Source organism: Cherax quadricarinatus, chromosome 33 (genome assembly GCF_038502225.1).
Source record: "Cherax quadricarinatus isolate ZL_2023a chromosome 33, ASM3850222v1, whole genome shotgun sequence".
In the NCBI taxonomy this organism is placed as follows: domain Eukaryota; kingdom Metazoa; phylum Arthropoda; class Malacostraca; order Decapoda; family Parastacidae; genus Cherax; species Cherax quadricarinatus.
In genome coordinates this window covers 28,709,456-28,733,681 of record NC_091324.1, presented here as the reverse complement: position 1 = coordinate 28,733,681, position 24,226 = coordinate 28,709,456, and the positions used below count along the sequence as shown (strand labels likewise).

Sequence of the window (24,226 nt, the reverse complement as noted above, 5' to 3'; positions counted from 1 at the left end):
CATTCCTGGCTCAAAAATAACATTTTCTTTGTTCATCAGTCACATTTCCAGGCCCCTCTCATATTACTCTTGCTTTCTATTTTGAATTTTTATTCAAACAAAAAATAGAAGATTTACTGTTATGCAGACTACTGCAATATTGTAATAATTGTATAAATGTCAACCCATTCATGACTGCATATTAGAATGGCTACTTGGATATTTATTGGAAAATTATATCATTTGTTTACTTTTGAACATCGGCAAAAATCAAACATTTTCCCTACTTTGAGCTCCATTTCAAGGTTCTTTTCCTAGTAAAACCAATCAAAATCACCTCTATTTCTATAATATGTTTTCTATTCTATCAATTGAGACCAAGAAAGCGAAAATACAGCCATAAATACTATACGAAAATAGACCACAAAGTCAGCATTTTAATTAAAAGAAATGGTCGGAGTTTTTTTCTCGTTATGCACTGCGTGCTGCAGATTTTTTTTGTATGGTGCACACTGACCACACAGACCCATTCTCTCACATGTGGGCCTACCAGCTTTCTCCTGCTTGATTGAAAGCCGCTAGAATTTGAGTACATGTACATCAAAATCAGTGGCTCGTTAGACGTATATATACCACCAAAACAGTCAGAGGGTTAAACGGTTATAATTTTAAAAATAAAAATTGAAAAAATATCTTTATCAGTCTAATGCTGACTATTAATATTGGCAAATGTTTTAGTATCTTTTAGTGCTTCTTTTTTATTATAATCATAATAATTTAGTATCATCTCATCCCTAGTTAGCGACCTTGATTCTTAAAACTCTTTGAACTTTGAAGGATTTTATAGTGTGGGATGTCAATGTTGTCCGTCTATAGTTACTTGCTGTTGCTTTCCTGCCGCCTTTACAGATGGGGTGACCCCCTGTGTCTAGGGTCCCTTTCCATAAGGTATATAGGTTTCTTGCCATTCTTGATGAATTGGATTTCTGTGAGTATGCCCCAGGCTCAGAGTTTGGGCTTGCCATCAAGGGCCTTTATGAACTCAGATGGAGTCACCCTGCTTAAACAGGGTGACACAAAGAAGGAAACACATTCAGGAGCATTCATTGAATTGTTGTCCTGCCTGGAGAGTAATGACATTTCACTTCAGACTGCAACAACCCCACTGCACTGTCATTTTCATCTCCAGGGTCCAGGTAAGCAATTTCCCTAAATCCCTTCATAAATGTTACCTTGCTCACTCCTATCTAGCATACTCTCGCCAGGCTGCTGGATGCTGAAGCCCCTAAAACTCGAAACCTCTTTTACTCTCCCCTTCTTCCAACATTTTCTGAGATAACCCCTGCCCCTCCTACCTTCCATCCCAGATTTATTCATCCTCTTTGTCATTCTGTCCATCTCCATCCTCTAAATATCTGCCTGGAAGTGCCTTCACTCAGGAGTGGTTGGGGATGTTGCAGTTTGGAGGACCACTTGAATTGTGATATCAGCATGCTTCTGACAAGACAGCAAAAGCATTCTTTTTCTCTCTCGCTCTCTCTTTCGCTCTTTCACTCTCTCTTTTGCTCTCTTTCTCTCTCTCTCTCTTTCTTTCTCTTTCTTTTTCTTTCTTTCTTTTTTTATTTTTCTTTCTTTCTTTTTCTTTTTCTTTCTTTTTCTTTCCTTTTCTTTCTTTTTCTTTTTTTCTTTCTTTTTCTTTCTTTTTCTTTCTTTTTCTTTCTTTCTTTCTTTCTTTCTTTTTTGTTCACTCTCCTTTGGTGGGAGATGGCCATTCTGTTAAAATATACATGTAAAAGAATGTACAAACAGTATAAGTTACATGTAAGACATACAATATTTAGTAACTAATCTGGTATTGTACCAGTAATAAAGGTGTGCTTATTTTACAAACTGCTTTCAGATAAATTAAAAAATTCTCCAGTGACTCCACTTGTTGGCAAAAAATCTCCGAAGGTAGTAAAGCCAGGAGGAGTGACGTGCGAAGACCTTGTTGTTGGTACCGGACCTGAAGCCAAGCGTGGAAACATGGTGCGTATGTATTTTACTGTGTAGTTGCCTATACTATATCACAGTAATTTTTTTAAGAGCATTGATATAGGTATATCGTATTTATTAAAATATTCAATATCCAGTAGTAATTGTGGACTAGTTATTTAGCATATGGCATAATTGACTGACCATCCTCAGGCAGCAAATATGATACATCTGTTATCTGCCATGAGGCTAAAATATAGGACAGCACCCTGATTTCAGGCAGTCAAAAGACGCCTTTAACTATATTCTTGTAGTATGTATTGTATATACACATTATAAGTTTATTTTTGTGCAAATACATCTGCCTTGGATTTCCAAAAATACGAGATAAGATTTTCTTTTTGTAAATGTTCCCATCTCTGAAGGTGAAATGCTCTTGATCACACTTTTTTTGTGTGTGTTCTATACCTAAGAGAAGAGGAGAAAAAGATTGAGAACAATAGCATTCGTAAAAATAAATTGAGTATAGGGGGTGGGATTAAATTATGGGGAATCAAATTCAAAATGGGAATTGACACAGTTACTTTTTGCTGATGATACTGTGCTTATGGGAGATTCTAAAGAAAAATTGCAAAGGTTAGTGGATGAGTTTGGGAATGTGTGTAAAGGTAGAAAGTTGAAAGTGAACATAGAAAAGAGTAAGGTGATGAGGGTGTCAAATGATTTAGATAAAGAAAAATTGGATATCAAATTGGGGAGGAGGAGTATGGAAGAAGTGAATGTTTTCAGATACTTGGGAGTTGACGTGTCGGCGGATGGATTTATGAAGGATGAGGTTAATCATAGAATTGATGAGGGAAAAAAGGTGAGTGGTGCGTTGAGGTATATGTGGAGTCAAAAAACGTTATCTATGGAGGCAAAGAAGGGAATGTATGAAAGTATAGTAGTACCAACACTTTTATATGGGTGTGAAGCTTGGGTGGTAAATGCAGCAGCGAGGAGACGGTTGGAGGCAGCGGAGATGTCCTGTTTAAGGGCAATGTGTGGTGTAAATATTATGCAGAAAATTCGGAGTGTGGAAATTAGGAGAAGGTGTGGAGTTAATAAAAGTATTAGTCAGAGGGCAGAAGAGGGGTTGTTGAGGTGGTTTGGTCATTTAGAGAGAATGGATCACAGTAGAATGACATGGAAAGCATATAAATCTATAGGGGAAGGAAGGCGGGGTAGGGGTCGTCCTCGAAAGGGTTGGAGAGAGGGGGTAAAGGAGGTTTTGTGGGTAAGGGGCTTGGACTTCCAGCAAGCGTGCGTGAGCGTGTTAGATAGGAGTGAATGGAGACGAATGGTACTTGGGACCTGACGATCTGTTGGAGTGTGAGCAGGGTAATATTTAGTGAAGGGATTCAGGGAAACCGGTTATTTTCATATAGTCGGACTTGAGTCCTGGAAATGGGAAGTACAATGCCTGCACTTTAAAGGAGGGGTTTGGGATATTGGCAGTTTGGAGGGATATGTTGTGTATCTTTATATGTTTATGCTTCTAGACTGTTGTATTCTGAGCACCTCTGCAAAAACAGTGATAATGTGCGAGTGTGGTGAAAGTGTTGAATGATGATGAAAGTATTTTCTTTTTGGGGATTTTCTTTCTTTTTTGGGTCACCCTGCCTCGGTGGGAGACGACCGACTTGTTGAAAAAAAAAAAAAAAAAAAAAGTTTATTAAGCTTATCTTTAAACAGATATCGGTATACTATGAAGGGCGACTGATGAGCAACAAGAAGATATTTGACAAAAATGACAGTGGCAAAGGATTCAAGTTCCGGTTGGGCATGGGAGAAGTGATCAATGGCTGGGATGTTGGTGTTATTGGAATGAAGGTTGGAGGCAAGAGAAGAATTATCTGCCCTCCACACATGGCGTAAGTTATTCTTGTACAGTATTTATATTCTCTTGTGTGAAATGTTTACTGCTAACTAGCTACATGCTACCTGGAGTCTATCTAGAGTGTGCTCTGGGATCAATGCCCTCACAGCCCAGTCCAGGACCAAGCCTTCATGGAGTAGGCACCACTTAATTGCTTTATGCTTTATCATGCAACAATGTGAAAAGAATTAAAATAAGTACATAAGTGTGAGCAGGGTAATATTTAATGAAGGGATTCAGGGAAACCGGTTATTTTTATATAGCCGGACTTGAGTCCTGGAAATGGGAAGTACAATGACTGCACTCTGAAGGAGGGGTTCGGGATATTGACGGTTTGGAGGGATATGTTGTGTATCTTTATACGTGCAGTGGACCCTCGATCAGCGATGGCATCGATTAATGATAAATCTGACTAGCGATACATTTTATCGCAAAAATTTTGCCTCGATTAGCGCTAAAAAACTCGACCAACACTATTCCTTCCGTCTGAGACGCGTCCACTTCTGGCCAGTGTTTACAATCCAGCCAGCCACCGCGGTCGCTTCCAAGCATACAATCGGAACATTTCATATTATCACAGCCTTTTTAGTGATTGCACCTGCAAAATAAGTCACCATGGGCCCCAAGAAAGCTTCTAGTGCCAACCCTACAGCAAAAAGGGTGAGAATTACTATGGATATGAAGAAAGAGATCATTGCTAAGTATGAAAGTGGAGTGCATGTCTCCGAGCTGGCCAGGCTGTACACAAAACCCCAGTCGACCATCGCTACTATTGTGGCCAAGAAAACGGCAATCAAGGAAGCTGTTCTTGCTAAAGGTGCAACTATGTTTTCGAAACTGAGATCGCAAGTGATAGAAGATGTTGAGAGACTGTTATTAGTATGGATAAACGAAAAACAGATAGCAGGAGATAGCATCTCTCAGGCCCAAATGTACCACTCACAGTTTATCAGAGTGAGCTGAGCTCATGACATAGATCTACGGTTTGGACCCTGAACGTAAAGCCGTAGATCTACGGGACGGACCCTGAAAGGGTTAAGGGAGCAAAGTTTCCTTAAAATGGACTTGAGAATCGAATGCTGGCGCTCAATCCTCCCATTACAGCTGGGATGATAGGGTGTGGTGAAGAGAGGCTTCACTCCCAGAAGTTGGTATAGATGTTGCATTAATTCAGATGTGAATTGTGTCCCACGGTCAGACAAAATTTCTCTAGGGATGCCCACTCTGGAGAAGATGGACAAAAGGGCTTCAGCCACCTCTGTAGTGGTTATGGTCTTTAAGGGTATGGCTTCAGGGAAACTCGAAGCATAATCAACTAATGTTAATATATATCTATGTCCCCCAGATGAAAGTGGAGATAAAGGACCAACAATATCAATAGCTACTCTTTCGAAAGGTACTGTAAAGACTGGCATTTTGACCATAGGTACTTGCCTGGTACCTCGGGAGGATGACAGTTGGCAAACTTTACATGATCTACAATAGGTAGTGATATCTGAGGACATTTTTGGCCAAAAATAGGTTTCTCTAATTTTATTTAAGGTTTTACGATGCGAGAAATGTCCGGCCACTGGCAGGTCATGAGCCATTTGAAGAACATTCTCTCTGCATTGACTTGGAACAACTAAGATGGAATAGTCTATCTCCTCTGAATTTAATTTGAATACTGACTTGTACAAGATACCTTTTATATATTCAAATTTATATGAAAAGTTTTTCCTTTGGATAACTTGATTTTGTTTAGCGGCATTATGGCAATTCTGAAGAGAAGGGCAATTACGTTGTAAATTGACAAAGGAGTCCTTCGATATATCTAAAGGCTTAGTCAGGGAAAATCAAAGGATGGATAGTAGGAGAAGCCTGGGCTTTGGTCTGAGCACTAGTCAAGACATTTATGGTATCGGAGGTGATATCTTCACTTTCATCTAACAAGCGAACCAGTGATCCTACTACCTCGCTTTCAAGAGTAACATCACTGGTTTTTAATCCCACATGAATCTCGCGAGACATTGTCTCATCTGAACTTTCGAGGGGCTTCTCTGATTCTACAGGAAGAAGATCTGAAAAGCTTATGTCCACCTTTGAGATGAAAGGTCAATCTCAGAAGGAAGAATGGCACCTTTTACATTACCTATTAGTACGGAGCAAGAAGTGATGGGAGCTAGTACGGCTTCAGACCAACCTGTGAACCATTTAGACCTAATGTAACAACGGATGGTAGGAAAAGTGTCCGTATGGCCCAAGTAGTCTGAAAGTATAGCAGGGGAATGAGTTTCTTTAAGGTTAGGGAACAGCTTATCAGAAATGACTATACATGTGCATCCAGTGTCTCTTAAAATGGTAGATACATTAAGTCCATTAACTGTTCCTGAACAGAAGGGTGCTTGGTCATTAAAGTCTTTAAAACATCTTCCAACTTTTTGGACCTTCTTAGAAGGACAATCTGGACGTTTATGTCCCTTAACACCACACAAATGACAAACAGGAACAAAAGAAGTCATTTTACTTTCCACTAGAGGCTTTGATTTCTTAAGGTCTGATGAACCCTTGCCCTTAGGGTTCGATCCCTTTAGGTCTTTATAGGAATTGTGAGCCTCAGCATACAGGTCAGCAGCCTCAGCAACCTTCTCAGCTTTAATCAGGTTACGTTCTCTAATGAATGTTCGTATCTGGTGAGGAAGAGCTGTCAGGAACTGGTCAGCAACCATGAATTCTCTAAGAGATTCATAACTGTGATCAATTCCTGAACTCTCTATCCAAAAGTTGAACAAACGAAAGAGTGTTACCTGTAACTGCTGAAAGTTCTGGCCAGGCTGTAAGGTGGCATACCTGAAATATTTCTTGTAAGAATTAGTGGTTTTTTGATATGCTTTAAGGATTGCCTTCTTCAGTAGGTTATAATTACATATAATATCCTGCGACAAAGTTGCATAGATATTCAAAGCAGTACCAGAAAATAACATTCCTAACCTGGTAGCCCAGGTGTCAGCAGGTCATTCACAGAAGGTAGCGGTATTTTCAAACCTGATAATGTATGAAGTTATGTCTTTCCCCTCTGTGAAGGGAGGTAAATTAGGTGTTGGAATATGTGCACTAGCTGCATGATGTTCAATTACTCCTTCCTCTAATTGTTGTTGTGTAAGAGTTAACTTTTTATTCTCTATTTCAAGGCGAGCTTTCTCGAGCTCGCGATCCTTTTCTCTCTATTAACTCAAGTTCTCTAGCTTTTTCCTCAACTTCTCTATCCTTTGCTCTTTCCTCAAGTTCTCTTATTTTAGCCTGTTCCTCACGTATTTTAGCCTGTTCCTCATGTATTTTAGCCTGTTCCTCACGTATTTTAGCCTGCTCCTCACGTTCTCTTATCTCTTTCTTCACGATCAAGTCTATCACGCTCCTTTTTGTCTTCTCTTTCTCTTTCTAACTGTCTTTCTTGGATTTCTCTCTCAGTTCTCTCTCTCTCCTTTTTCTCTTCTCTTTTGATTCTCTCTCTCTCTCCTTTTCTTCTTCTCTTTCCCTTTCTAACTCTCTCTTCTCTCTCAATTCTCTCTTTCAAGTCTTTCCTGGATCTTAGCACTAATGAAAGATTCTAAATTTTTCCCTGTTATTCCTAACTTACTTCCAGCGTTCATCCAAAACTGGTATTCCTCCATACTTGCAAGAATAACTTAAACTATCAGGGGAAATGAAACGGGTATTAAAGAAAACGGAGGGTTCAATTCCTGCTCCGCTCAAACTGTAAATAAACCAGAGGGCTCGATCCCTACTTCAATTAAACAATATGTATTAATTAAAACGAAGGGTTCTATGCCGGCTCCGAGCAAACAGTAAGTAGAATGGGATCACTTGACCATCCAATCTTCTCACCAACAAATCAAGAGTGTCCTATGACAGTTCCCTTGATATAATAAAGAGCTCAATGAAACAGATTGTCACTGGAAAATCTCGGGTCCCTAGAGTCTAATCCTCCAAAGTGTTTCAAGCTCACACAAAAATAGATGGCAGAATTAACTAGTATTGCTGCCTTGACTTGACTTACAATAAATTGAGACTGTAACAATCACCAAATATTTTAAATACCTGTACTGTAGTCCTACCATAGAGAATGATTACTCATGGCTGGTGGTAAACGTCTGTGGTATGCAGCGTTGAAGTTCCAATGGTAGATTCGAGATGGAGTTGAATCTTGATTCAGTAGAGTTGATCCTGGCAGGGTCGCCACTTGTGAAGGCTTACTCAGCCCTGTAACAACTTCAGGCAGTATTACCAAGGCTGGCTGCTCCTCAGGAAAATTAATGAATAGAAAAAGAAATAATAATTAACAAAGATAAACACTTTATTATTTATTAAAGCAAACATAAAACAATAAAACATGAAAGGTATATCCTATTTGAAAGAAAAATGAAAAATGAAATGAATAAAATAACATTTGAACTCATCGCTAATATATATAGGGGTGTCTGGTGTTGGTGACACTGCATGTTGTTGAAATCGTAGCAGTTGCTGGTGATGGGGGGGGGGGTCGCAGGTGTTGGTTACAACCCACCGGTTCGTTCTTCGCAGTATAGCCGTGAGTATTCTATCCCGATGACAGGAAAGCAGGTTCTTTACCGCTGCAATGATGAGGAGTTACATCCTGCAATTTCATACAGGTGCACAGGTAATTAAATCCAAAAAGGGGAAGTCTCAGGACGTTAGTCCATCTCCATCAATTCTACTCGTTGATTGGCAGGTGACCCTGTCTGTCATCCAAGCTGGAAAGATAGACAGGTTACCCACTGCTTAAGAAATCACTCTCCATGATAAGTACAATACCTAAAAGACGTGGTGATTATTACAACAGTCAACTTCGAGCAAGACTGAAAGGACTAAGTTTATTATTGGTCAAAAGTGAAGCTTTCAACCAATAAATCCACTAGAATACAAGGCAGGCATGTACTTACAGTAGTGCTGGGAGCTGAGAGTCTAGTGATTACTGTTTGGACCGGAGCCCCACACGTCACCTTTCGGGGGGGGGGGATAGCGGGAGCTAGACTGACCCTACCTTAACAAGCAGCCGGCAATCAAACTATCACTTTCAGGGTGGGGGGAAAAAAAAAGGCAGGAATAGCGGGAGCTAGACTTACCTTACCTTAACAAGTAGCCGGCAAGCAAACTATCACTTTCGGGGAGGGGGAAAAAGGGGGGGGATAGCGGGAGCTGGGCTTACCCTACCTTAACAAGTAGCCGGCAATGAAACTATTGTTACTATATAGCTACTCCTATCTATTGAACTTTTCCCTCACAAATACCGACAAGATGAAATTAAGACACATGTGCAACACCCGGGCATCTCTATCGTAGACGTTTCGCCATCCAGCCAGCCACTGGATAGCGAAACGTCCACAACAAAGACACCCAGATGCCGCACATGTGTCTTAATTTCATCAGTAGTAGTAGTATAGTAGTAGTAGAAGAGGTAGTGGTAGTGGTAGAAGTGGGGAATAAGGAAGACGAGCCAGTCAAATACAAAGGAAGGGGAGCACTGCAAGAGAGCTAGGTGCCCACTGAGGGAGAGCAAGCGCACAGAGGTGCGTGAAAGGGGAAGTGGTGAAATAAATGAAGAAAGAACAGAAACACGAGACGAAGAGAGAAAGATAACCCAGAGGAGAAAAAGGAAAGAGGAAAGGGGAAGAGGGAGAAGAAGAAAAAGAAAAAGAAAAAATGAGGAGTCAGGTTAAGTCACGGGTGTTCTGAAGTTTGGAGCACTTTACAATGTAGTGGGAGAGGAAGGCATCTACAGAGACGAAGCCAGGGCTAAGATTCATGCAAGGAAAGTTGTGTATTAGAGAGGATTCAACTAGACGGCGACTGTTCGAGTTGGAAGTAGGGAAGACAGTTTTAGCAAAGACCAGTCAATAGGATGGCTATGATCTCTGACGTGACAGAAAAGAGCATTGTTAGTGTCGGCAAGCCTAACACTATTTTTGTGCTCCCTAAGTCTGTCAGAAAGAGATCGACCAGTTTCTTCGAAGTATTGGAGAGGACAGGAGGAGCAAGAAATAGAGTAGACACCAGGAACATCTGTAGAGGGAGGAGAAGTATGAATGAGATTAGTGCGAAGAGTGTTAGTCTGGCGGAAGCTAAGCTTGATGTCTAAGGGACGGAGAGAATTGTTGAGATTAGAAAGACCGGAAATGTAGGGAAGGCAGAGGATAGAAGAGTTCCCAGGAGTAGAGAGTTTGGGAGAGAAGAAATTACGTTTAGCACGTGAGAGGGCAGAGTCTATGAAATGGGAAGGGTAGCCAAGACGGGAAAACGAATTATGAAGAGTGGAAATTTCTGCTGGAAGGAACTGAGGATCACTGATGCGGAGGGCATGGAGAAAGAGGGAGATAAGAACACTTTTCTTGACAGGGGAAGCATGATAGGAAAAGTAGTGAATGCACATGCCACTGTGCATAGGTTTTCGGTACACGGAAAAGGAAAAACCTGTATCTGAGCGGTGGACATGGACATCAAGGAAAGGAAGCAAGGAATTAGATTCCCATTCAGCTTTAAACTTAATGGAAGGGGCAAGATTATTAAGAGCTTCAAGAAAATGTTTGAAGAGACTGGAGTCATGAGGCCACAGAGCAAAGATGTCATCCACATAGCGGAGCCAGAGTGAAGGTTGCACATCGAGGGTAGGAAGAACAGTCTCGAAGTATTCCATGTAAAGATTAGCAAGGACAGGAGAGAGAGGAGAGCCCATAGCGACACCAAAGGTTTGAGAATAATATTTCCCTTGGAAGGAAAAGGAATTAGCGTCCACACACAGGTGGATAAGATCAAGAAAGACATCAGTAGGTACGGGGAGATGTAGAAACCCTTCATGGGCCTTCTCTCTAAGGAAATCAAGGACATCCTCAAGAGGGACATTGGTGAAGAGGGACTCAACGTCAAGACTAAGCATCTTACAGGTTGGAAGAGAGCGAACCCATTCAATGAAGTCTTGAGAGTGACGGAGGTGGGCAGGAGAAAAAGTACCAAGAAAGGGAGTGAGGGTTTTGGCCAGCCAAGAAGCAAGAGAATAAGAGACAGAACCTCTAGAGGATATGATAGGACAAAGAGGAATATCAGGTTTATTGTGCCTTTTTTTGTTATTGATCAGGTACTGTGTATAGAGTATAACCAACAGTGTGTTTAGGTCTACCCTAACTTTGCCAGTCCTAAATTTTTTTTCTGTCTTGTGTATAAATCTAGTTTAGTTTTTGAGGGGCTTTAAAAGGGGTCATATGAATCATGCAAAATACATTTTAACAAATACTTGGGAAAAAAAAAAGTGCTGAAAACTATGTTTGTGACTCGGAAAAAATAATTAACCCAAACTCTAGATAAACATAAGAGGAGCACTGCAGTATATCTGCTTGCTCATAATAAGCAGGCCATACTTTCACACAAGTCAGTACATAAAAGACGAGTACTACAATAGGCTTACTAGCCTACATTAGGTAAGTTATACTTACATCCAGCGTGTTTGTTTAGTAGAGATTGGTAAAAAGCTAATTGTTTTGCAATTCATATGAACAAAGCTACAGTTAGAGTAAGAGGTAGATGGGAAAAGAGGAAGGTGGCAACAACAAGTAAGAGGGAGGTGAAAGTGTATAAACTAAGGGAGGAGGAAGTTCGGGGGAGATATAAGCGACTATTGGCAGAAAGGTGGGCTAGTGCAAAGATGAGTAGTGGGGGGTTGAAAAGGGTTGGAATAGTTTTAAAAATGCAGTATTAGAATGTGGGGCAGAAGTTTGTGGTTATAGGAGGGTGGGGGCAGGGGAAAAGAGGAGTGACTGGTGGAATGATGCAGTAAAGGGTGTGATAAAAGAGAAAAAGGTAGCTTATGAGAGGTTTTTACAAAGCAGAAGTGTTATAAGAAGAGCAGAGTATATGGAGAGTAAAAGAAAGGTGAAGGGAGTGGTGAGAGAGTGCAAAAGGAGAGCAGATGATAGAGTGGGAGAGGCACTGTCAAGAAATTTTAATGAAAATAAGAAAAAATTTTGAAAGGGAGGTATTAGGTAGCTGGCGAGAATATTTTGAGGAACTTTTAAATGTTGAGGAAGAAAGGGAGGCGGTAATTTCATGCACTGGCCAGGGAGGTATACCATCTTTTAGGAGTGAAGAAGAGCAGAATGTAAGTGTGGTGGAGGTACGTGAGGCATTACGTAGAATGAAAGGGGGTAAAGCAGCTGGAACTGATGGGATCATGACAGAAATGTTAAAAGCAGGGGGGGATATAGTGTTGGAGTGGTTCCACAAGGCACAGTACTCGCTCCCATCTTGTCCCTCATCCTCATATCCGACATAGACAAGGATGTCAGCCACAGCACCATGTCTTCCTTTGCAGATGACACCCGAATCTGCATGACTGTCTTCCATTGCAGACACTGCAAGGCTCCAGGCGGACATCAACCAAATCTTTCAGTGGGGCTGCAGAAAACAATATGAAGTTCAACGATGAGAAATTTCAATTATTCAGATATGGTAAACACAAGGAAATTAAATCTTCATCAGAGTACAAAACAAATTCTGGCCACAAAATAGAGCGAAACACCAACGTCAAAGACCTGGGAGTGATCATGTCGGAGGATCTCACCTTCAAGGACCATAACATTGTATCAATCGCATCTGCTAGAAAAATGACTGGATGGATAATGAGAACCTTCAAAACTAGGGAGGCCAAGCCCATGATGACACTCTTCAGGTCACTTTTTCTATCTAGGCTGGAATATTGCTGCACACAAACAGCACCTTTCAAGGCAGGTGAAATTGCTGACCTAGAAAATGTACAGAGAGCCTTCACAGCGCGCATAACGGAGATAAAACACCTCAATTACTGGGAGCGCTTGAGGTTCCTAAAACTGTATTCCCTGGAATGCAGGCGGGAGAGATACATGATTATATACACCTGGAAAATCCTAGAGGGACTAGTACCGAACTTGCATACGAAAATCACTCACTATGAAAGCAAAAGACTTGGCAGACGATGCAACATCCCCCCAATGAAAAGCAGGGGTGTCACTAGCACGTTAAGAGACCATACAATAAGTGTCAGGGGCCCGAGACTGTTCAACTGCCTCCCAGCATACATAAGGGGGATTACCAACAGACCCCTGGCAGTCTTCAAGCTGGCACTGGACAAGCACCTAAAGTTGGTTTCTGACCAGCCGGGCTGTGGCTCGTACGTTGGTTTGCGTGCAGCCAGCAGCAACAGCCTGGTTGATCAGGCTCTGATCCACCAGTAAACCTGGTCACAGACCGGGCTGCGGGGGCGTTGACCCCCGGAACTCTCTCCAGGTAAATGTATGAAAGAGGGAAATGTACCTAGGGATTGGCGGAGAGCATGTATAGTCCCTTTATATAAAGGGAAAGGGGACAAAAGAGATTGTAAAAATTATAGAGGAATAAGTTTACTGAGTATACCAGGAAAAGTATACGGTAGGGTTATAATTGAAAGAATTAGAGGTAAGACAAAATGTAGGATTGCGGATGAGCAGGGAGGCTTCAGAGTGGGTAGGGGATGTGTAGATCAAGTGTTTACATTGAAGCATATATGTGAACAGTATTTAGATAAAGGTAGGGAAGTTTTTATTGCATTTATGGATTTAGAAAAGGCATATGATAGAGTGGATAGAGGAGCAATGTGGCAGATGTTGCAAGTATATGCCTCTTCAAGGGGGGCTCCTTGGCGTGGTGAAGAGGCTCTTGGTCTGAGGAATTAGCCCTGTCGGTCTTCTTCCTCAGACCGAACCTAATTACCCCCCATTCTCCCCTCCCCTATCCCATCCTCCCCATCCTCCCCTTTTTCCATTCCTCCTCCTCCTCCTCACCCCTCCCTTTTGCCCTTCCTCTTTTTAGCCTTCGTGATTTCTTCCACAGGCGCGCTAGTTCCTAGGTAGGGGAAAGGACACCGGGGTCCATCCCATTCCGTTGAGGTTTCTTGGCGGTGGCGTAGTTTGCCGTGGAATCTGGATTGCCTAGGGATGTCCCGATCCCTCTCCGGTATCCCGGAGTAGCTTTGGGTGTCTTTTGGGCGACGGGTGTATCTCTGGAAGCCACCTTTCGGATTCCGGGGGTGGTGGCTGAAGGAGGTATGCTTTGTGGCGGATATCCGGCCGCCCTCTCTTTTGTCCACCGAGGTAGCTCGGCAGATGTGAGGTTGCTATCCCAGATTGCTGGTTTACTGGCATGAAGGGTAGGGTATGGCACGGGTTCCATGCTGCATCTGCGCTACTAGCGGTGTCGAGTCCTCTTGGGCGCGGAGGGAGATTTCTGGCCCTTTCATTCCTCCTAGGAACTATCCCTCCCCGGTCCCCCCTTTTTTTTTCTTTTTTTTATTTTTATTTTCTTTTCTTCTTTCTTTTTTTTTCTTAAAAACAAAAAGAAAGAAGTAACCTAACCATGGCAGCCCTAGTCCATGAACCTGGTACCCCCGGGCCCCTTCTTGATACCGCACCCCGTTCTGACCCCGCCTCGTCTTTGGACCACTCTTCAGACATTCCTCATGCCTCTGTACCTATTGCCGGTGCTGTTTCCTCACCCGCTTCAGGTACTGAGGCCTCGACTGACTCCTTCGATTTATCAGACCTTCGCTCTCCTCTGACTATGCTTCCGGCCTCTCCCTCTACGGTGCGGCAATTTTCAAATCGCCGACCCGTTCCACGTCGGACCAACTCTGGTCCCACACCTAAACGTCAACGACAATTACCTGCTGATGATACTTCTCCACCTTCACCTTCTCGTTCTTCTCAGAAACGATCGACACGTCCTTCACTACCTTTCCACGCTCAGTTTCAGACTGAACAGTGGACTAAATTCTTCACTTTACGACCAACTTCCTCTACTGCCTATCTTTCTGACCATAGTATTGGCAAGGCACTCCTACGCCATGTTGGTAAAGATATTTCTTTTCATGCTCTTAAGAGCGGTACGCGCATCATTACCGTACAGAATGCTACCCAGGCTCGTGAGCTCTCTCGTCTTTCCCATATAGATACTGTTCCTGTCACCCTTGAAAAACATCATTCCCTCAATTCTTGTAGTGGTACCGTTATTCTGCCCCATACCATAGTTCAACAAAATTTCCAGACATGTGGCACCGACATTCTAGAACAGCTGGAACTCCAAGATCTCCCAATCCTCAAGGTAGACACTTACGTTCTTCCTGCCCGTGGGCGGAGACGATACCCTAGCAATGTGGCTCGTTTAACTTTTGACAGCCGAGAACTCCCATCCTCCGTTTATATAGCAGGACATCGGTTACAAGTTCGAAAGGTGATCCCTACACCACAACAGTGTAGAAATTGCTGGCGATTTGGCCATCCAGCGAAATATTGCAGATCTATCGCCGAATGCCCAGTCTGTGGTGCCGATGACCATTCTAATACGTCTTGCAATCGATCTCCCTCTTGCCTTAACTGTCATGAGGCTCACCCTTCGTACTCTCGCCGTTGTCAGGTCTATTTAAACGAGCGGGAAATCCGTTACCTCAAAGAGACAGAAGGTCTCCCTTATGCCATGGCAGTTTCTCATCTCCGCCTCCAAGGGAGACTCCCACGTGTTTCTTATTCCCGTGTTTCAAAACGTCCCCCCACTTCTGGTATCCCATCTTCTACACCCACCTCTGTGGTTACCTCTCCCATAATCACTCCTGTATCTAATCCTTTTGCTGTCCTCGGCTCAGACGTCCCTACTTCAACGCCTCAGTCTAATCTCGCTTCTTCGAGTTCTCTCTTACAAGCCTCAGTATCGACGAGACCTCGTACGACACCTCTTCCCAATCGTCCCTCTACTTCTCAAAAGTCAAAAAAAGGTCCGGTAACACCTCCTACCCATCTTCCACCTCCTCATTTTACCCTCCCTGTCTCTGTCCCTAGTTCTTCCCCTCTCACTGGCTCAGTTACAAGTGCAGAGGTTCACCCTCCTCCTCGTAATGTACCTTCCTCCCCTGTTCCCTCCCAAGTTTCTTCCTCTTCTGCCACCTCCCAGGTTCCTGTCTCTTCTGTCCCCTGCCACGCTTCTCCAGTTCCCTCCACCCTTTCGCCCCCCCCTACCTTGGTACAGTCCAATACAGTTCCAATCTTTACTCATCCTCCCCCTACCATTCCCAATATTGTCTCCCATACGACATCTCTGAATTCCGAAACACTTGAAGCAATCTCTGAATATATTGCAGAGACCAAACCATCAATGGACACTGATCCACCTTCCGCTCTTTCTCTCTCCTCTGCTCCATCTGCGCAACTCCTTTCTTCACAGCGCACCGTTCCTTCGCTGCTTGAACATTTTCCACTGCCTCCGCATGTGGACTTTTCTAACCCTTCTAGTCCGTAGGAACCCTTACCTGCGGATTTCAAGTATCTTTATCATTGCCAATCATGGCCTTTTTACAGTGGAATATACGCGGCCTCAGGGGTAATCGGGGTGAGCTTCAGATGTTACTCTCCCAGTTTGCCCCTGTTGGTGTTTGCTTACAGGAACCAAAATTACACTCTGCTGTTATTTCTCACATCTCAGGCTATAATTTATTGTATTCTTCAGATCCTTTTCCTGATGGGACCTTTAATGAAAGTGCCCTTCTTCTCCGCACTGATATTCCGTACCATCAGCTATTTATTCATACTTCGCTGCATTACACAGCAGCCCGTATCCACTTACATAGGTGGTATACACTCTGTTCTTTATATCTCTCTCCTTCTCGGGCATTATCTATTCCGGATTTTGCCTTCCTTGTTTCGTCATTACCGCCACCGATTCTGTTACTTGGTGATTTTAATGCCCACCATTTCCTCTGGGGAGGGTCTCGCTGTGATTCCCGTGGAATTCAGTTAGAGGCTTTTCTTGCCACCCACCCCCTCCATGTTTTAAATACAGGTACTCACACCCATTTTGATCCTCGGACTCATACTCTCTCTTGCATCGATCTCTCAGTTTGCTCTTCCTCCGCCGCATTAGACTTTACTTGGTCTGTTCTCCCGGACTTACATGACAGTGATCATTTCCCAATCATTCTTACTTCCCCTTCATATTCGCCACCTCTTCGCACCCCACGCTGGCAATTTAATCGGGCAAATTGGAACCTTTACTCACACCTGACTGTTTTTAAAGAGGTTCCTTCTTCGTCCTCCATCGATGAGCTTTTACACCTCTTCTCGTCCTCCGTTTTCACCGCAGCTTCTCATTCTATACCCCAAACTTCGGGCAGGCATTCTCAGAAATGCGTGCCTTGGTGGTCTCCTGCTTGTGCTCGTGCAGTACGTTTGAAGCGCGCTGCATGGGGCAGGTACCGGTACAATAGAACCACAGAGCGACTCCTTGATTTTAAACAGAAGCGTGCGATCGCTCGCCGTGTCATCCGTGACGCTAAACGCACTTGCTGGCGAGATTATGTCTCCACCATCACCTCTGCTTCCTCTATGAGTGCAGTCTGGAAAAAAGTACGAAAACTGAGTGGTAAATATTCTCCTGACCCGGCTCCTGTTCTGCGGGTTGCCGGTGTTGATATAGCAAACCCACTAGATGTTGCCAATGAAATTGGCAATCATCTGGTCCGTATTTCTCAGGGACTCCATCTATGCCCCTCATTTCTTTCCTCAAAGTCTGCCAGAGAGTTAGCACCCTTGGACTTTTCTTCTCTCAGAGAAGAACAGTATAATGTGCCTTTTACACTTCAAGAACTGGAGGCAACACTCTCAGCTTGTCGACCATCGGCAGCTGGGCCCGACGACATTCATATTCGTATGCTACAACATTTACATCAGTCAGCCCTTGCAGTCCTATTACGCCTTTACAATCTTATTTGGTCACAAGGAGTTCTTCCACAGCTGTGGAAATCCGCCATTGTTCTCCCTTTCCGCAAACCAGGCACTACGGGACATGAAACCTCCCACTATCGTCCCATTGCTCTTACCAGTGCAGTTTGCAAAGTAATGGAACGTCTAGTAAATAGACGTTTAGTGTGGTATTTAGAGACACACAACAGTCTCTCCACTCGTCAATATGGCTTTCGTAAGGGACGTTCTACCATAGACCCCTTACTGCGCTTGGATACGTATGTTCGTAATGCCTTTGCGAATAACCACTCAGTTATTGCCATATTTTTTGACCTTGAGAAGGCATATGACACAACTTGGAGGTATAATATTTTAGCCCAAGCCCACTCCTTAGGCCTTCGAGGCAATCTACCATCCTTCCTTAAGAACTTTTTAACTGACAGGCATTTCCGTGTTCGGGTTAATAATGTGCTCTCCCCGGACTTTGTCCAAGCTGAAGGTGTCCCCCAGGGATGTGTTCTGAGCACAACACTTTTTCTCCTTGCTATTAATGATTTGGCCTCTAGTCTTCCATCAAATATTTGGTCATCACTCTATGTTGATGACTTCGCTATTGCCTGTGCAGGCGCTGACTGTCACCTCCTTACAGTTTCTCTCCAGCATGCAGTCGACCGTGTTTCCAATTGGGCCACCACACATGGGTTTAAATTTTCCAGCACTAAAACCCACCAAATCACTTTCACTAGACGCTCTGTCATCTCTGATCATCCTTTGTACCTCTATGGCTCACGTATCCCTGAACGTGATACAGTCAAGTTTCTGGGCCTCCTCTTTGATCGTAGGTTATCCTGGAAACCTCACATTACCTCTCTGAAGGCAACTTGTCACAGCCGGCTGAACCTTCTTAAAACCCTTGCTCATCTTTCGTGGGGAGCTGATCGTCGAACCCTCCTTCACCTACATTCCACCCTTATTTTATCGAAACTTGATTATGGTGACCAGATCTATTCAGCGGCATCTCCTGCTACTCTCTCTAGCCTTAACCCCATTCATCACCAAGGATTACGTTTATGCCTTGGTGCTTTTCGCTCTTCCCCTGTCGAAAGCCTCTATGCAGAAGCGAACGTTCCATCCTTATCCGATCGCCGTGATGCCCATTGCCTGCGCTACTATGTACGCTCTCATGATCTCCGCAATCCTTCCATTTATAGAATGGTCACTGATATTAGTAGACATTCTTTATTTGTTCGCCGCCCCTGCTTACTCCGTCCCTTCTCTCTTCGCCTTCATTCGCTCTTGTCTTCTCTTCAACTACCACCTTTCTATGTACATGTAGCATCTCACTTTTCCCTACCCCCCTGGGAAGTTCCAGCTGTTCGAGTCTGTTCTTTCTCCCTCCCTTGCTCGAAAGCCCAACTGTCTACGGTCGCTTCCCGCTCTCTTTTTCTTGACCACTTTCACTCTCATTCTCATGCCATTGCTGTGTACACAGATGGCTCTAAGTCTTCTGACGGCGTAGGATTCGCAGCAGTGTTTCCGGACAGCGTCGTACAAGGGCATTTACTATCTTCAGCTAGTATTTTTACTGCTGAATTATATGCCATCCTTACAGCACTTATCCGTATTGCATCTATGCCTGTGTCATCATTTGTGGTTGTCTCAGACTCCCTTAGTGCTTTACAGGCTATACAAAAATTTGATACACCTCACCCCTTAGTCCTCCGTATCCAACTTTGGCTACGCCGCATCTTTACTAAGCATAAAGATATTGTTTTTTGTTGGGTCCCTGGTCATGTTGACGTGCAGGGCAATGAACAGGCAGACACTGCTGCGCGGTCAGCAGTACATGACCTACCAGTTTCTTATAGAGGTATTCCATGTACGGACTATTTTGCTGTAATATCTTCCCACCTTCACACCCGTTGGCAACAACGTTGGTCTACTATGCTCGGCAACAAACTTCAGTCTATTAAACCGAGTATAGGTTACTGGCCGTCTTCTTATCACCAGTGTCGAGGTTGGGAGACTACTCTCTCCCGTCTTCGCATTGGCCATACTCGTCTTACTCATGGATATCTCATGGAGAGGCGTCTTGCTCCTCTCTGTGAGAATTGCCAAGCTCCATTATCAGTCAGCCACATTCTGTTGGACTGCCCACTTTATCAACGAGCACGCAGAATTTACCTCTGTCGTCGTCTTCGCCCCGCTGCTCTCTCTTTACCTTCCCTTCTCGCTGATGGACCCACCTTTCATCCGGACTCTCTCATTGACTTTTTGACAACGACTGACTTACTTCACAAATTCTGATACTTTCAGCCCTTTCTACTTGTATCTCTTGCTACCCTCTACCCCCGTACTAACCCCTGCCCCGCTGTTTTCTGTAACCTGCTGATCATCCCCCCTCCCTTCTGCCATCCAATTCCCTTGCTTCCTTCCCTACCCTGCAGCGCTGTATAGCCCTTGTGGCTTAGCGCTTCTTTTTGATTATAATAATAATAATGCAAGTATATGGAATATGTGGTAAGTTACTAAATGCTGTTAAGAGTTTTTATGAGGATAGTGAGGCTCAGGTTAGGGTGTGTAGAGGAGAGGGAGAATACTTCCCAGTAAAAGTAGGTCTTAGACAGGGATGTGTAATGTCACCATGGTTGTTTAATATATTTATAGATGGAGTTGTAAAAGAAGTAAATGCTAGGGTGTTTGGGAGAGGGGTGGGGTTAAATTATGGGGAATCAAATTCAAAATGGGAATTGACACACTTACTTTTTGCTGATGATACTGCTTATGGGAGATTCTAAAGAAAAATTGCAAAGGTTAGTGGATGAGTTTGAGAATGTGTGTAAATGTAGAAAGTTGAAAGTGAACATAGAAAAGAGTAAGGTGATGAGGGTATCAAATGATTTAGATAAAGAAAAATTGGATATCAAATTGGGGAGGAGGAGTATGGAAGAAGTGAATGTTTTCAGATACTTGGGAGTTGACGTGTCGGTGGATGGATTTATGAAGGATGAGGTTAATCATAGAACTGATGAGGGAAAATAGGTGAGTGGTGCGTTGAGGTATATGTGGAGTCAAAAAATGTTATCTATGGAGGCAAAGTAGGGAATGTATGAAAGTATAGTAGTACCAACACTCTTATATGGATGTGAAGCTTGGGTGGTAAATTCAGCAGCGAGGAGACAGTTGGAGGCAGTGGAGATGTCCTGTCTAAGGGCAATGTGTGGTGTAAATATTATGCAGAAAATTCGGAGTGTGGAAATTAGGAGGTGTGGAGTTAATAAAAGCATTAGTCAGAGGGCAGTAGAGGGGTTGTTGAGGTGGTTTGGTCATTTAGAGAGAATGGATCAAAGTAGAATGACATGGAAAGCATATAAATCTATAGGGGATGGAAGGAGGGGTAGGGGTCGTCCTCGAAAGGGTTGGAAAGAGGGGGTAAAGGAGGTTTTGTGGGCGAGGGGCTTGGACTTCAAGCAAGCGTGCATGAGCGTGTTAGATAGGAGTGAATGGAGACGAATGATACTTGGGACCTGACGATCTGTTGGAGTGTGAGCAGGGTAATATTTAGTGAAGGGATTCAGGGAAACCGGTTATTTTCATATAGTCGGACTTGAGTCCTGGAAATGGGAAGTACAGTGCCTGCACTTTAAAGGAGGGGTTTGGGATATTGGCAGTTTGGAGGGATATGTTGTGTATCTTTATACGTATATGCTTCTAAACTGTTGTATTCTGAGCACCTCTGCAAAAACAGTGATAATGTGTGAGTGTGGTGAAAGTGTTGAATGATGATGAAAGTATTTTCTTTTTGGGGATTTTCTTTCTTTTTTGGGTCACCCTGCCTCGGTGGGAGACGGCCGACTTGTTGAAAAAAAAAAAATGAACAAAGTGATAAAATATTGATTAGTCTTGAGGATGGGAACTGTGGACAATCTGGCAACTCTGCAGTGATGGAAAGAGCATTACAACTTGTAACATTGCCTGACCAGGTATCTCTAGGGCCTGACCAGTGCTTCGTGGATCCTGACCAACACAAATGATAACTTCTGGCTATTATTTAATTAGTGTAAAGAGCCCCTCTGGCAAGACAGTGATGGAGTGAACGATGAAAGCTTTACTTTTATGGGCCACCGTGCCTTGGTGGGAATCGGCTGATGTGTTGATAAAAAAAAATAAGGTGAAGATTAGGAGGTGTGCAGTTATTAAGAGTTTATTCAGAGGGCTGAGGAGGGGTTGAGGTGGTTTGGTCATTTAGAAGATGGAACTCAATAGGATGACTTGAAGAGTGTGTAAATATGTAGTGGAGGGAAGGGGTAAAAGAGGTTTTGTGTGCAAGGGGCTTCTATATACAGCAGGCATGTGCGAGCGTGTTTGATGGGAGTGAGTGGGGACGAATGTTTTTGGGGACTTGACGAGCTGTTGAGTGTGAGAGGGGTAATATTTTGTGAAGGGATTTGGGGAAACTGGTAAGCCAGACTTGTTCTGGAGGTGGGAAGTACAGTGTTTGTACTTTAAAGGGGGGAGAGGATATTTGTTGATAGTGACGTCTAAACTGTCATGTCTGCTCACCGTTGCAAGATCAGTGATAGTGTGAGTGATGGTGAAAGTGCTTCTATTTTTTGCATCACCCTACCTTGACGGGGGACAGCCAGTGTGTTGGAAAAAAAAAATAAGGTGGAATATCATTACTCAGTGTTGTACCCTGATTCGCTCTGGGAAAAGCATTAACAGGTTCTCTGTGTTAGGTAGAAACTTAACTAAAAAAAAAAGGTTGAGTGTTGTATCTCAGTGGCACAGCTGTATAAGGAATATAGTATTGAGTTGCCTGATATCCACAGAAGCAACTACAAACTTAGATGTTAGTGGAGCTTTACAGCTACTCTGACTCAAAATGTTAAATAAAAATTTGAGTCACCAATATTAATAATAGCAGTTTATGCCCCATCTCTTTACAACAAAAAGGTAAGTAAAATTACTGTCAATTATGTACAGTACTACAAAATTACATTCTCTTCAAGGGGGGCTCCTTGATGCGGCGAAGAGGCTCTTGGTCTAAGGAATTAAACCCTTTGGTCTCCTTCTGCAGACTGAACCTAAGTACTCCCCAATCTTCCCTTCCCTATCCTATCCTCCCCCTTTTTCTTTCCCCTTTCCTCCACCCTCCCAACCCTCTCCTTTCCCCATCCCGTTTGTAGCCTCTGGGGTCCTCCCCTCTGGCATTAGGGTTTCTAGGCAGGGGAAAGTGTGCTGGGGTTCATCCCACTCCGTGGGGTCCCTCTGGGGTGGTGCAGTTTACTATGGAATCTGAATTGTCTGGAGGTGCCCTGCTCCCTTTCCAGATCTCTGAGAAGTGGGCGGGGTGCCCTGCAGATGATGGGTGTATCTCCGTTCTGGGAAGTGACAGTTGAGGGTTTCCAACTGCCCTTTCTTCTGTTTGACAAGGTGGCTTGGTAGATGTGAGGTTGCTATCCCAGAGCACTGGTTTACTGGCATGAAGGGAAGGGTATGGTACAAGATCAATGCTGCACCTGCACTGCTAGTGGGCTTGAGGCCCTCTTGGATGAAGAGAAGAACTTACAGCCCTTCCATGCCTTATAGTGACTGTCCCTCTTTCTTTCCTTCTTTCTTTCTTTTTTTTCCCTGTAAAACAAGAAAGAAGCATCACTATCATGGAGTCTTCGTTCTGTGATAACCACCACCCTCCCAGGCCCCTTTCTGTTCCCACATCTTGTTCTGACCCAGCTTTGTTACTCGACCATTCTCTAGGCTCCTCGTGCCTCTGTACCTTCTGCTGGTGTCGTTTTGTCACCTTCTCCAGGTGCTGAGACGCCACCCATTTCTTTTCATGCCTCTGCCTCTTGCACACCTTTAACAGTGCGTCAGGCTTCCCCGAACATGGTGCGACGATTTTTGGATTGCCCACCTCCCTCAGGTCGGACCACCCGCGGTACTACTCCTAAATGTTCCAAACCACCTACTGATGACAGTTTTTTGACGTCTACCCAAAAATGACCTACGCGACACCCACTTCCTATGTGGACCATGTTTACAAATACGCAGTGGACTAAATTCTTTTTCCTACACTGACATCTCCAACTGATTATCTTTCTGACCATAGTATTGGTAAAGCTGTTTTAATATACAGCCAAAATATATCCTTTCACGCTCTTCGAAGTGGTACACGTGTTACAGTTCAGAATAAGCTCATGATCGTTCCCATATTACTTCCATAGATAACATTCCAGTCATAGTTCATAAGCATGCTACTCTCAATTCTTGCAGTGGTATGGTGGTTTTACCATGGACCATTGTACAAAGTGATTTTGTCTTGAAGTGATGATATTTTAGAGCAATTAGGTCTTCAGGACCTTCCTATTCTCAAAGTGGATACATACGTCCTACCCACTCGCGAGCAGAGGCACTTTCCCAGTAACATCGCCCACTAACCTTGGACTGCCGTGAACTCCCATCCTCCGTTTATATTGCCGGCCATCACCTTGAAGTCCATAAAGTAGTCCCTTGTCCCCAACAGTGTCGAAATTGCTGGTGCTTCAGACACCCTGCTAAATACTGAAGA

At 43.6% G+C, this 24,226-nt stretch overlaps 1 protein-coding gene across 1 annotated transcript in view; it reads left to right on the top strand.

Annotated features, from left to right (window-relative positions):
* The window catches only part of Fkbp39 (FK506-binding protein 39kD), an 88,397-nt gene that overhangs the window by 53,649 nt on the left and 10,522 nt on the right, over nt 1–24,226 (top strand). The window contains exons 8-9 of the mRNA XM_053783856.2: nt 1,880–2,007; nt 3,688–3,866. Of these exons, the coding sequence (XP_053639831.2) occupies nt 1,880–2,007; nt 3,688–3,866 (307 nt within the window). The remainder of the gene's footprint in view (nt 1–1,879; nt 2,008–3,687; nt 3,867–24,226) is intronic.